Source organism: Anguilla anguilla, chromosome 9, assembly GCF_013347855.1.
Source record: "Anguilla anguilla isolate fAngAng1 chromosome 9, fAngAng1.pri, whole genome shotgun sequence".
Lineage (NCBI taxonomy): Eukaryota > Metazoa > Chordata > Actinopteri > Anguilliformes > Anguillidae > Anguilla > Anguilla anguilla.
Genome location: NC_049209.1, coordinates 12,165,571 through 12,180,971, shown reverse-complemented (window position 1 = coordinate 12,180,971; position 15,401 = coordinate 12,165,571). Strand labels below are relative to the sequence as shown.

The following is a 15,401-nucleotide window of genomic DNA, read 5'->3' as shown; positions in this document are numbered from 1 at the left end:
GTTTATTTTTGGATAACAAAAAAAGCAGTCAATGTGCCATTCCCTGCATAATGACTTACAGTGTTGTGTGTGAGTGAGAGAGAGAGAGTGAGAGATTTTCATGTTTAGAACAATTACAATGGTTGACTCGTTTTGAGAGAGCACTTTTACCACTTTGAATGCCTGTAAACAGTGAACATGAGCATTTTACAAATGACAGAACAAAGCAAAGGCTACTACATCAGCTCAGACAATAAGGCCGTGCACCACATTCATCTGCTCTAAAGCCCAAACATCACGTGTGATTCTCCATAAAAACCCCTAGTTATCCTCCAAAGGCTCGTAAAGTGCCACTCTACATGAAGTGTCCAACAGCTTAGGAGTCATTTAAAGCAGTCCCTCGTGCTCGGTGAGAGAGATAACCTGAAAGGTCAGCTTTGTCATCACGAAAATGCATAAGGAAGCCTTCTTTAATTATTATCTTGGATTGGTTTGCGTTTTAGTGATTACGTACTGTCTGGGTAAGCACATTCCCACAGCAAATTACAGCACGGGGCAACCAAACAGGAAGCCTCTGTGATAGGGGAGATAGTCCAATTACTTGTTCTGTATTAAAGTTCAAACAGTGCTTTCCTCAAAAATCAACTATCTGGGTAAATGGAAGCTGTACTGTAAACTACACCAACCTGAATTGCAGCAACCCATGTCTCTGTTACAAATAAATCAGGATTTTTGACAGTTCCTGCCTTCCAGTCAGCAAACCCAATACCCCATTACCACCTTGAAGTTCAGAAGTATAAACAATATCATAGCATGAAAGGCCGTGTTTCCATTAGCATGCCAGGTAATCAAGAGGGTTAGTTATGGGCTTGTGGTGGAAAGCAATTATCATCCACTAATTCACCGCATGTAACGTCTTGTATGCCCCGCGTTAACGTATATCTCTTCATCTGAAAATTACGAAAACGAGCAGTCACAATTTTAGGGCAAAACTGTAACCCCAGACGCACCTCACCACAGACAAAGGGGCTTTAGAGAAAGAGGCGAAAAAATAGGACTTGATGCCCCGCCTCGTTTTCTCCCGCCTCCTTCCCTTTCGGCTGGTCCACAAGCATCCACGGCGACCTTTACACGGTGCCCTTCTGACGCCATCGATCCCAGCCTACTTAAAGTCAACAGTGAGTTATGAAAAAGCCTGAGCCATGAAATACATTTTCAAAAAGGGTGACGCCTGAGTCCAGACAGTGACGGATTGGCCCCCACCTTAAAGGCAACGTGCGCCCAACAAAATCCATTAGCGGCAACGCTTCCCCCATGATCCGACGATTATCATTCTCATTTGTTTTAATTAGGGATAACTGAAAGCAACCGCAGCAGTAATTTACTCTTTGCAGATCCTTATCTAATGGTATTAAGGATGGCGCGGTTCCCAAACAACATCATGAGCGGCCGCGCTCTGTGGCGAAATCGCGCCTTTTCAAAAAACCTGTTCCCAGATACCAGGGACTGCTTCTCCAGGGAACGCAGCACCTGAAGGGGCCGGGGGAGGGGGGGGTGTGGCTGCAGGGGGCCGCGGGCTGCCGTTGGCCGCCCTGTAAACGGCTCGTGCGTTAGGGAGCTCCCGCTGGGGATATAGCGAGCAGCTCTGGGTGGGAGGCGAAGCGCTGTAATCGCTGCTCAATTAGAGAGGCCTTCTTTTTTGGCTGTGTTCGTCAGGGGGGGTATCAATGAGCGTGGTCATTACGCAGCATCGGGAGAGTCATCTTTCTGTTCCGTACTGTCCCGAGGGGCTTGCCACAGTTCCTCCAGAGCGGAAGGTTTTTGGGCGTGTGTGTGTGCCTGTGTGTGTGTATGTATGTACCAAGTATGTGTACTGAACACAAGCTAGTCGGTTGGCATGTACAGCCCACGTACACACATGTACATATGCACACCTACGATGTGTTGCTATTTTATTATTTTGCGGTGCCATTCATTTTGGCCTTTTTCTTCTTTTTCCTTTTCATTTTTTTCTGTTAGTGAACTGGCAGAGTACCCAGAAACAGAATGTGGCCTTTTCCTCCTGCTCCAGAATCTGAAAAGACAGGATAGAACAAAGAAAGTCTTCCTCCACCTGCAGGAACGAGTTCCTAAAACTGCTCGCTGACCGGTCCTGAGCTATGGGCCTTCAGCAACAAGGTCTTTCAACAAGGTCACATGGACCAAAAACCAAATAAAAATGCATCTGCCGATGATCTATGACATTCACCGCTCAGGTTTTAACCTACTTTTTTCCCCTAATCTGGAAACAAAAGGAAAGCCTGGCGTAAGCTCTGAAATGCACCTATGTTTGCAATTGGATTAAAACGATCGAAAACACATGTCGCCCATGTCCATGTTGCTGGCACAAATTAAGCCTCGGAGTTAGAACACCCTACATGGAGAGCAAAGGATAAATATGCTTCTTGTAACCAAAACACTCATTAGAGTAATACCAGGAAAATAAACAACTGCTAAACCAGGAACAGAGCGGGGAGACGGAAACGCTTTCAGCATTCATCTGACTTGTGGCGACGTACGAAAGCTGCAGGTTCGCGGCCTCGGATTTCAGATCTGCGTCATGGCGGCCGCGCTCGAGCGTCCGCCCGGTCGGTAGGCCTGACGCGTGCGCGCACATGGGGAAGGCGTCGCGGGGGAAACCGAGGCCGGTCTCTCCCTGGTGTTCATTACTGGGCCGCTCCCCTGCCAAGCTCCCAGCTCGTAGCTCTCTCCCGTCTGTGCTTGCTTGCTCTGCGAATTCCTCGGGGCTTTTGTTGTTCCGTTTTTCGGTTTTCTTTCGGTTTTTTTTTGTTCTTTTGCTTTGTTCAGGAAGGGAGAAAGCAGACAAGCTAATGGATAGAGGAGGGATGACAGGTCACAAGGTGCCACGGCAGGTAATCGAACCCCCGTCCGTGCGGGGGATTCACATATGGCTCGAGTTGGCCACCCAATGGACTGAGCCACACATCTGGCCTTGTTGTTCTGTGTGTTTTTGTTGTTTTATTATTATCATCTCAAAAATGGGATTATCTTGGACAATAAGATAAAGGTCATCTCATTCATGCCCATGTGATGAAGGCACGGATTGCCATCTGCAGTGAGAAGTGACAATGGACAATGGACGAGGTGAAACCAAAGCCATTCGAGTGAGATGCAAGACGATTACGTTTGATATCGCCTTCATTGCCGCAACAGAACAGAACAATTGCTGCTGACCCAGAGCCTCAAGCATCCTTTCAGCTTCAAAAAGTGAATTACAATCTAAAAGTAACTCTGGGTGTAGCAGTTTCCTTTATGGTCATCTTCTCACTCTGATGATCATTAACCTTATTCACCGAAAACATGTAGTGTGACAAACACAAATACACAGTCATATTTATTCACCCTTTTCTAGTATAAAGCATCAGCTGCAGTTCTGTTTACTGTGGAGCAGGATCCTTCTAAGAATATCTTTTTCCACAAAATGGAGCAACTAAAGACACAAAAATATCTCTGTTGCTCTCACTTGAATTAAATGAATGTAGTTCTGAAATGGCCACAGTGGTATGGATCAATTACAATGCTGAAATCTGTTGACAACTACACGCTTCGCCTCAAGGAGGTCTAGACATCCATGTGTAATAAAGGACTATTTTACCATTTTGTTGGTTTAGCAGTGGAGCCTGCAGATAACCATGTTGCATATTGTGTTGCTCCTCAATAAGTCCTACAGCGCACAACTGAATTTTAATGGAAATATTTTCCCCTTTTTCTCATATTTGTGGCTTTGATGAGATCCCATAAATCATATGCAAGTATTTCCAGGGAGCTGAGAAAGCTTCCTTAACCAGTGCAAAATGGTGGATGCTGTGAATGTACATGCATTGTAGTCCGACATGCATGTCCAAGTGGAATGTACACATAAATTGGATGAGCCCTCTGTCAACACGGGGTTGTTACTGCTTTCATACAGACAATGTTGTACATGCACGCACGCACACAAGCATGAACACACGCATGCACACTTGCATGCACGCACGCACACACACACACACACACAAACACCGTAATATTGCTATTCCACAAGATCTGTGCTTTGGTATGACCGTGGGCACCCCACCGCAAATCTCCCGTCAAGCAAAGTGGACTTAATGCATCAAGCCTCAAAATTAAACCACCTGTCAAGCAGAGAGGTCCGCTAAATGCTCTACCCACCGAGCTCAAGAACGAACACTTAAAACTGTCAAATCTACTGATGAATAATCTAAAAAGAAGAGGCTGGTATTTTTTTCCTCCCGACTGAAACCGATGTGAAGTGATAAGCATTACACAAGGGAGAACTGCAGCCAACAATTCCAGCATAAAAGGCAACGCATTAACTCATCGAAGCGTTTTCATATGCAAATCTAACAAGACTAAAGTGAAGAATGATGCTGCCCTTCATAACCATTGACACAAATCAAATTATAGGGCAGTTCGGCGAGTTATAACAATAATGTCTTACAGAAACAACAAAACAAAACAAAATGGGGAAAAAAATGCTGAAGTTTTAACTAGGCCAACACATTTTTTCTTTTTTTTCCATCTGCTTATTCAAGTTTGACAATCCCCCCCCCCCAACAATGCACTGTAGAGCCCTCCACTGCCTCAGCATCCGCCTCTGCTTTTTTAACAGTGCTGCTATTCATAAAGTTGTCAGTCTGAGGACGCCATCTTCACTTGACGGGCTGCGGATGACAAAAAACGAAGCCGCCGCCTCATCCGCTGACCCCCCCCCCCCCCCCCCCACACAACCCCAATTACGACCCCAACCCCCTCGTTAACGGCAGACATAGTCCTTTTTTGCGCTTCCGCTCAAGATCATCCCTCCGACCACAGGGTCTCTCTGACCGTTATGTTACACTGCCGTCCACCAGGTTTCCTGGTGTATCTCAAGTTTTAGGGAAACTGCAGCCTCTTAGCTGTTCTTCAGTTCGACGATAATACTTTGTGGTGGTTTGGTGACCAAAGGCACAATCCATTGGTGATGAAACAGATCCAGTGACCTGAACTAACATATTTCAGCAACAGTTGCATGTTTTCCTGTAAAACTGTACATAAACACAGTTTGTTTGTAATTCTATAAAAGTTATTTTTTTAAATGAAATGTATGAAGCAACGACTATTTCTGGGACTTATTGGTTATATGTAACATTATTTGGTCCACTTATACAAAGTAAATTTGCAAACATTCATTTTTATTAATTGCTCGCACTTATTTGTACCAGACGACCACACTTATTGCCATTTCATGATTCAGAGATAACTGGCTCCATTATACTATGCTGTATCCGGTGAGCTTCCCCACAGATGAGGGCCATAAAGATCACCATCCAATGAAATCCAGTGGAATCTCATCAGCAGAGGTACTTCAGCCAGTGAGTTTTTCCCTCGTCTATACAAGAAAGGGTCGACAGACCACATACCACCTCTGCCAAGGCAGCTACCAGTACTAAAGCAAAACCGAAGAGCCTATTTTCATTCTGTACAGAAATGGGTCCAAACATCACAGCTGCCATGGCAGCTCTTCAAAGCCAAGAGTTGCGTCCTCCAGATAAGAATCATACATTTTTCATTCTGCCTGACCCTTTATTCAAATTCACCTAGGACCAGGACCACCGGGTGGCTCTACAAGGGGCTTAAACTGGGCTGCTCGGGATGAATGTCAGGCCTGCCACAGCTATCGCCAAAAACAATTTGATTACCTGTGATGAAATGTGCTCTCGACCAAGCAAGTCGCAAATAAATAGCTTGCTCTTCCAGAGCCTTTATGACCAGTTATGATATACACAACACAATCCAGCATCTGGCTACTGTATTTTTTATTCTTTGGTTTTGATGAAGTTGTAGACGTTTCCCTGATAAAACGATCCATTTGTTGCATCTGGGAACTGGTGTTGCATCCAAGTTCCTCTGGAGAGCCTTAAAAGTAACATTTCTACAACCATCGTTTTCACATTTCGTTTACAAACCCATGCACTTTTCTCTCTTTCCACATATATAATTCAAGTACTATTTCCTGTTAAAGCTTCAGCAAACCCAACACGTCACTTGGACCCTCGTTCATAAAAAAACTGAAGCTAACAGTGCGTGGTTCTCGGGTCAAGTTTCGGTTTTCTGAGGAGGCTACAGAAGGTTCAGGCTTTTCCGAGGCCTGTCGCTTGGCTGCCTGGTCGCAAATGCAAAGCCGCGGGTCAGATTCACCTTGTATCCCTCGACTCTCAAAAAATAACAAAAAACGCAACTGCAATGGCCAATATAATAAACCAATACAACTATGGCTTTTCAGAGACGAACATGGAGACAGACGTCACCCTGCAAGATTGCAGTCAGCTGTCCCTGGCCCTCCAAGACACAGGGCTCTCCAGTCCCGTGCATGAACTGCACTGTATCTGGGCTAATTACCATGACCCCCCCCTCTCCTGACACCCACAGGCCCAGGGCGCTCTCCCTACTTCCCCATTACTCTAAAGCGAAAAGGCCCTCTAGCAGGAGCTTAACACTTGGCACGCGGGGGGCACAGAGCGCACGGGCGAGGGAACCGCAGGGACTGCGACCGGGAAGAGGTCCCCGACGCTCCGTGGCACAACGCAAGAGCGATGACTGCACAGCTGCTCGACGCTTATTCCCCTTCACATCTGTCCGCCGGGTTAGCGCCAGGCACGGAATCCATTAACGCAGCCCTGTTAGCACGCTGAACTAGTTACTGTGTGCACGCAGCAATGGGGGAGGGGGGGGGGGGGGGGAGCTGCTTCAGTCCGCTCTGCCAACCCGACCAACCCGCTCTCCACCCCCACCAACCTTTGCATTTTGAGCGCGAGGCGTCTTGTCGTCCCGGGCATCGCTGTAACCTCGTGCAGAAGTGATGTCAGCCCTTATCTCAGACATCCCCGCACCACACAGGGCTCAAACTCCGACATTTCAGGAGGTCTGGCTGCCGGAATGTGCTGAGAGAGTTTAACAGCTAGCCGGCCTGGCATTCCAGATCGCCGAAGAGGCATAAAATCTAACTGACAAACGGCTTTATGAGCAAAACTGACTACACACAGCGGTGGGAGGGGGGTGGGGTAGGGAGATACCATGGGATCCAAAGATAATAATCTACGCAGAGCCGATAGATTTTCTGTACTGAGCTGTGATAACACAAAACTATTTAAATTTGCACTGAAACAGGGATGGCTAATACCATTTCCTGTGCTGCACTGCATAGACATATATTTGACACATTCCCGTTATGAAAAACAAAAAAAAATGTAATAAATTTATCCATGCTTAACAACGCAACAGGTTATTACAAAGTACATGTTGAATAGATCAGTTCCAAAATATATATGCCTTCATATCATTTTCACAGGAACATTTAGAGATTATGTCAGCAAGACCTATGAGACCTATCAATATACTCAGCCTCATTAAGTCTTTTTTTGCCTGCTGGAAATATTACATAAAGAATTTTCTGTTGACAACTATGAAAGAAAACAACAAATGTATGACTACACAAAACACTTTTTTTTGTGCAGCAGAATAAAAAACTTTTTTTAAAGAATTCATGCGGAAAGCCCTTGAAACAAAAACCTGAAACCTGACAGTTTCCACTAGATGTTTCCGTGCACTCGAATTGCAAAGCAGCACAGGTCTCCCGCTAGGAGGGAAAAAAAAAAAAAAAAAAGCATGGAACCGGCTTTGGGCTGCGACCCAATGCGTTATGAGGTTGGCCGCTGATTAAAGGTAGCTCGAAATGTCTCCTGGCGTGTCCGAGGGCTTTGCGGAAAAAAGGGGCCGCGGCGCCAACGAAAGCAGGAGAAGCGCTGGGTGTCACCGCGGTCCGCCGAGCCGCAGCTCAGCAGCTGGGCCTCCGACACCGCGCGGGGACGCCTGCCATCCTGCCTGCCGCACAGACGAGCCGGCAGCGTTTCATCCCGGATGGCAGCCGCTCAGCCCGTGAAACGCTAGACCCGCCGAGTCGCACAGAGAGGAGCCGAGCGGGAGACGGTGTATGTACGTGTGCGTGTATGTATGTGTGAGCACGTACTTGTGTGAGTTCGAATGTGTGCTCGAGCGCACGTTTGTGTATGTACTGCATGTGTGCGTGCACTTTGTGAGTGTGTTTGCGTGTGTGCATGTGTGTGTGTGTGTGTCTGTGCATGCGTGTGTGTGTGTGTGTGTGTGTGGTCTTCTTAGAAAATTGCACTGATACCTAACTCGCCCCCTTTGAACATTGCTGTGAGAAGATTTTTCTAGAGAAACAAAGGAAGCAATTTCGTGGGCCAAGATAATGTTATTTCAGTGTCATTTTAGTCGCTGACTCCACATGAAATCCCTATACCTCCCAACAATGCGAGGCCCTCTCAGACACAAATGCACCATTGGAACTGTCCATGCTGCGCAATGAAAATGACAATGAGCATCCTGTTTCAAAGGACTCAAGCGGATTTGGGTTACGAGTTTGGGTTAAGTTTATGCCTCGAGTGTCAAATCAGTCACCCGGCATCCTTTAACACAAAAGCCAGCGCCAGACTGACAATACTATAAACTATGATGCATCTGCAGCTCTCCCAGAGAAGTTACAATTGGACACCTGGCAAGCATTAATAAGAAAATACTGTATGCTTATCAACAGCAAAAACACAGACTAGCCTAATTAATCCCTGGGATTGTAATGGCATAGGAGAAATAACAAAGCAGAAAAGCTGAAAATGATCACACTAGAAAATAATTTTCCAGTGCGATACGCAAAGACAAATATCACATAATTAACACATACAAACAAACTATATATACTGTGTATGTATTGCATGTGTGCTCAATAAAGGATAAATAATATATTATATACAATAGAAATTATTTAGAGGAACAATTCAGATTTAATCAATCAAAGCTCTGGCGATAAGCCTTCAGAAGCTCACCACCATAACAATATAGACTTCCCTGCCGGTTCTGAGAGGGCCTAATACACCCTCTGGCCTCCTATTCTGATGGGGTTTAACTTTGACCTTTTATTCTTCTCTTTCTCTCCTTTTCTTTTGAACCGGCTGCCTCCCTCCCTCCCTCCCTCCCGCCCCTTCCCCGTCTTGTGCATCAGCTCGAAATTCGGGGAGCAGAGCAAATCGGCTCTGATCCCAGAGCGACGAGCGGGATTCTGCTCGGGCCGGGCAGCCGGAGTGGCAGCTGTCACCGCGCATCATCCTTATCCACAGCCGGCCTAGAGGAAATCAATGTTCAGCTGACGACACAGGATATAGGGCACGCTCGCTCACTGTCTGAGGGCGTCTAGATTAGAAAGGTCCTTGTCAACAGCTTCCCCCTCCCACTCCTTCCGTCTTTCACCCTCCCAGCTCATAAACAAAAACAACTGTGTGTGTGTGTGTGTGTGCGTGTGCATGTGTAGGGGTGTGTGTGTGTGTGTGTGTGTGTGTGTGCACGTGTCTGTGTGTGTGTGCGGGCGTGCATGTTTGTGTGTGTGCGTTTACGTGCATGTGTGCTTGTGTGTGTGTGTGTGTGAGTGTGTGTGTGTCTGTCTGTCTGTGTGCATTTCTGGAAACGGGCATAAACAGAAAGAGCACCAGAGGACAAGCTTGGAAACAGGCATGGAAGATTGGGAGTAAATACATCTGGCTGTATTTGGGGAGTGCAATTGCTTCAGCATGACTACTCCCTCAGTCCCTTTTGTGGCTTGGAGACCGGACACCTCGTGCTTGTGGCCTCCACCCACCAAATGGTGGCCGGCCTGGAATTTACATCAGGGGGGCTATCGTCAGCATTCCCCCGCTGGGGTGCAGTGACCCCAACCACCCAACCCCAGTCTGGGTGCAGTGAAACAGGTACTGGGGTTAAGGGACACCCCCTGCAGAAAGTAAGGGTTGCGGGGGACTATATTCATGCGGTGTCCCGTTTCCTCTCAGACAGCAGGGACGGCAACTCCCACAATGCACTGGGGGCACAATGCAAAAGGACTGCCCAACACAGTGTTATAGAGAGCCGACTATAAAGGCAACCTGCCACTTATCTTCATTCCAATGTATAATCAACAGAGATAATCTATCCCATTATTTATAATACCAACAAGCTCTCATCTTCTCAAGTCACCGGTTCTGTGGGTTTGGGGACGCTACCATCAGCTATCTACAGCTTATCTTTGATCACACTGGAGCCTATTAAAGATATTAGCTGTGGTTTCAGTGTGTTTACAAGGCTGCAAAATTACCGTATCAGCCAACTGCATCTCATGAGACTGCAGCAGACCCTTAAAAGTTGGCTGCTCTGCATTAGCAAAGTGAGTGATCTGATGTAAATATAGACACACTTAATGCTCTATCATAATGTGGAACTTAATGGAAACATTTGCTACCCAAAAGAATATGTATGCTCACAACAGTTCTTGTGTTCAAGGTCAGTTGGTCTGAGATGAAGAAGAAACAAAAACAAATATAGCTGCAAGCAGTGATGTTGAGGGCCAAGCGCCAAGGGTGAGCCGCAGAGCACTGAGTGCAATTCATATTTTTCTGAGAATTCTGCAAAAAATAAAAAATAAAAGAAATTGTGCAACAATTTAGTCACCTTCATACCACAGTTATGTTGATTGGGTGCACTGCAAGCTGCAATGAGAGAGAGGGAGACAAGCAGAGAGTGCAATGACCAGTTCTTTGTTCCTCCCAGCCTAGCACATGCACACATAAGGTCCTAATGTTGCTGGACCACCAGCCCATTTTCCCCTCTGGAGCAAAAGTGCCATTTTGAGTTCCCCATTTCCCCCCGTTGCCTGCTGCTCCTTTCTTGTCATGTAATGTGAAATACAAGTAATGCATGCTACTCATAAATTACAGATCTACACTGTACATTATAATGGATATCTTCCCTGGGTTCAAACACAGTTTGTTTTGCAGCATTCACCACTCAGTGTACACACACAGAGAGTCACTAATGCTGAATCTTGTATGAAGTTAATTACAGTCTTTGTGCATATGCTGCAGCTCTTGCCTACATTTAGGGCAGTTTATGGAAACGCTAATTACTGAGGATAATTTCTTCCCCAAGTTGGTTTAAGACAGAAAAGTTAAGCTATGATCAAGATTCTATGAATAATTTATTTATTCAATAAAGCACTGACACATTTACAATCAGAATCATAATATAAACCACTGCCCAACAGTGCTATCGAGATGGGAGAAGTGTTTTTTTTTTTTTTTTTTTCTGATATAGTCCTAACGAACGGCATCTCTTCATGTTTACAAAAGTTGACCTGCATACAAAGTGAAAGCAAGTCATCAGAAATGTGTGCAGTTATAGTCTATGATTCTTCCAAGTTAACCAGCTTGCAGTTAGTGGCTGGGAAATCAAACCAACTTTGGTGTGTATTGCAAATTGTATTGCAATAATGATTTGAACATTGCTATTTTGATGTGGAGCTGTAGCGCTACCTTGGGTGGTAGGTGCAGAAAATGCAATACACATGATCTGTTTTCATTTTGCATATTTCCAAAATTTGAACAGTGATCAAATGTGTGTGTGGTTAGATATCTTTTCCACAATTTTTGCATATTCATATTTGATTATCTCTGAGAATCTTGGACTGAGGGGAAGTGTTTCTCAGGACTGTTGGAGTGCAGCTTTCTGGCAGGGCTCCTGTCAAATTTCACATAATTTGGCCTTATGGAACCGATGCAAATCAGTATTCTGTAAAAAGAGCCCTTACATATTGCACTATAGCACTGCATGTCCGGGCATGCTCATCCACACTATGGCAATCTATCATCCCCTGAAGAATTGTTGCAGTAAATTTGTGGCCATACGCATATGTTAGGAATAGTCAGCCATTTTTGCTAAACTGAAAGTACAGTCCTGCAGCCATCTTTGCAGATATCTAAATGTTCTTTGCAATTTAATGCACAGACGTGCTGTGGATCACACATGCCTAATGTGTGGAGAATTGGGCAAAACATTTTAGGAGAAGTAAAAAATGTTTGTTTTGCAAAATATTCAAAATGGTGGAAAATTGAATTTGGCAGACACTATGGGTTATATGAAATTATTTGTTCAGCATGAGGAGGTAGACATGTGGAAGAAATTTGGTGCATATACATGAAGCGAGATGGCCATAATAATTGTTTTAATGTTGCAATTTTGCAAATGGTGCTAGAATGTCAGTTGCATGAGTGTCATGCATAATAAATTTGCAGCCATGCCGGACATGCCTGCCAAATTTAGTGAACTTTTTGGGCATGGGAAAAGGGTGAAAAAAGGGTTTAGCAAGAGTTGAAAGAAAAGGAATAGAAGAAAAATAATCCTAGCAAAAAAAAAACAGGGGTCCTACACACCCTTGGTGCTTGGCTCCCTAAAAAAAAAATATATAAAATAAACCAACCTGAAAACTGATTGCTTCAGTGCATTTCTTGTCTAATTTAATAAAAACAAAATGCCGTCCTTACACACTTCACACAGAAAGTAGCCTTAACCCATTTTCATCCACCCAGGTTTTTCCTACACAAGCTACACAATTATAGATGGAAAAAAAGAACTTAAAACGCTTAAAGACAATAAAAGGGTTGCGCGTTCCGTGAACTAAGGCTGGTTTTGGATCTAGAACAGAAGGCCTCCTCCAGTTCTGTGCTTCAAAAGAGTAATCAATATCGGCACTTTTTTTAAATAAGATATAGGTAAAAGAAAAGCCCACGTCATTCAATTACGGCCTGTTTGAAATCCACACTCGAGGGGTGAGCGCTAAGCGATTGAGCCCCTTTGCTTAAATCCTCAAAGATCCTTCCAAGGCCCCCCTTTCACAAACCCCAGGGCCAGGGAGACAAAGCACGTTCGGCGGCGCTAATGTTCTAAACCGGCGAACCCTGCTTTGATTTCAAAAACACCTGAATTAGCGAAGCCATTTGCATCTCAAATTTAAAGGCCGGTGCTAATCAGTCTCCAGAGATCACAGGGCCCAATATCCTCATTAAGTTGCGGTACCACATTAGCGGTTCCTCTTTGCGAAGGCGTGGGGGGGGGGGGGGGGGTGGGGGGGGGGGGAGGAATCAATAAGCATATCATAGGTTTTCAGAGTAATTTCCGTGAGCCGCAATTAGAGATGCTTTGTCACATTGAAAAGGGTGAAAAAGTAGGCCTGTGTGTTTGATAAAGACTGGAGCGATCTGATCTGTCTAGTGCCCAGGAGTGCCAGTAAATCAGACGGTTTTTATGTGTTGAGGGAAAAAAAAATACCATTTTGTCACCGTTCACTCTGTTTGAAAATAGGTCAACAACGTATTTGTACATTGACAGATGCTACATATTTACTAAATCAAGACAAAAAAGAAACGCAGTATTATATTTATATTTGTTTTGCTGCACTTTTCATTTAAATATAGAACAAATGGATTTGATGAAATGTAGATTACCAAAATATGGTTATTGTAAAAGTACTAGTAATAATAATAATAATGAGCTATGAATGGATATATGAGATGAGAACCGCACCACATTGAAGGGGTGTAACAGAGTCTGTATCTGCTCATATTGTATAAGACCTGGGTGATTTTGTTTTCAAGGCCTGGCCTTGAAAAGTATGACTAGGACTACACATTTTTACATGCTGCTCACACGTCACTTGTGAAAACGGCGGCATTTTGAGACGTGTTCGTGAGTGACAGCCATTTAAGCAGTTGTGTCGGTGAGGCCAGCCTCATGACAACTCATGTAAGAGAGGACTTGACATTGCACCGTGTCTGTAATGTCACAGTAAGATGGACCCTCCGGATTCGAGGGATAGGAAAGTAGTCCCCAAGGGCTGTGGAGTCAGGTGAAGCAGTGGTGTCACGTGACCATGTCAGAGCCAATGAGCTGGACTCAGCGATGTGTAACGTAACAAATGAGACCTGCATGACTTGTGCTGACCTCTGCGCTGGTGAGTTATAGTATTATTGCAACTGACCGAGCCTGACAGAACTGACTCTGATCTGAAGAGGAAAAGCGGTGATCTGCACTGGGGGTCCCAGCAAGCTCCTGGACAACGTGGTGACCGGCTTTAGCATGCGACGGGTCAACCCCGTATGGTGGGCACCTTTGTCCCCCTCAGAGCAGAATGCTATCGAGTCAGGCCACCATAGGTAAATGTTCACAGAACTGCATTTTGAAAGCAATCAGTCAGGATTTTCAAGCTTCTCGCAGTGCAGCAATCAAATGGTGGTATAAAGGTCTCATTCAGAGAATCAAATGGTGCTACTCTTTGTGCTCCAAAAAATGAGGTCTGCCTACGATGCACAAATAGCAGCTCCCCGCATCGCAGGGAGACCTTTAATCCTAAGACAAAGCAAATTAAATCCTGTTGTGCTGCCATGTCCTGCTCTAAGCTTCAGATTCGGGGAAAAACAAGCATGGCAGTATACAGGATCTCCCAGAAAGGACTGCACTTGCATTACGCTCTTTAGCCATCAGCAAAGGATGAATTACAGTGAAGCTTGTGTTTATGTGTGTGTAACAAACAGCCAGGTGGAGGGAATCAATCTTCTCACACAGGCACACCATTGAAAAACACCTTATGAAGGAACATGTAGTAATAATAATAATAATAATAATAATTAGCTACTCACACGTGATGAAATAGTCAACGTTCTTTTTGAACTCCAGGCCCATGTAGTTTGGACTGAACTCCTGAAACTTGATGGTAAACTTGATGTCCTTCTCCGGCTTGTTGCAGTTGACCAGTACGTTGGGGTCCAGGACTGTGCTGCAGGTGTCTGCCTGCTCCTTCTTCACCAGGTACAGCTTGTAGAACTCATACGGTCTCCCCATATCTTCCTTAGGACAGATAATATCCAGCTTGTCTCCAATCTCAGGGTAAATGACCAGTCCTTTCCCTGACTGAAACCTGTAAAATAAGAAGTGGCGAATGATTAAAAACATTTTCTTTTTATTTTTTATTCCAGTTCACGAACAAGCCTTTAGTACACTGCGTTCTAGAAATAGCTTGTGTTTTGATGAGCCCTGTAGCCTGCTGTTTCAAACGTAGACATTTCTGAAAATAGCTAGGTTTTATTTTGACTTGCTGCCATATAACTTGTTGAGTATGCATAAATTTCTGCACCAAAATTGCTTTAAATGGAACTTAAATGCATGTCCTCCTATCTTCTCAGTGTCTGGCTCCAAAATCCACTGCCAGAGAGGTCCGCCAACACCAACCACTACAGGATACTGGTGTTTTGGTAGTCAAACTATGATGGATGAATAAAATTAAAAGTGACAATTTACCCACTACTTAAATTAAGGAATTAATGCATGGTTTGGAAATGCGTTGCTTGAATTTCCTTTTCAGAAGGAAATCAGTAAACAGACACATTACTGGTATGCAACTAATCTCCAGTTGAAATTCCTATTATCTGCAAAGGTAAGTTTCTGGATGT

General features: G+C 44.7%; 1 protein-coding gene across 1 annotated transcript in view; it reads right to left on the bottom strand.

The window, feature by feature from the left end:
* The window catches only part of LOC118236111 (ephrin-B1-like), an 81,916-nt gene that overhangs the window by 27,048 nt on the left and 39,467 nt on the right, over positions 1–15,401 (bottom strand). Inside the window, exon 2 of the mRNA XM_035434175.1 lies at positions 14,592–14,869. Coding sequence (XP_035290066.1) covers positions 14,592–14,869 — 278 coding nt within the window. The remainder of the gene's footprint in view (positions 1–14,591; positions 14,870–15,401) is intronic.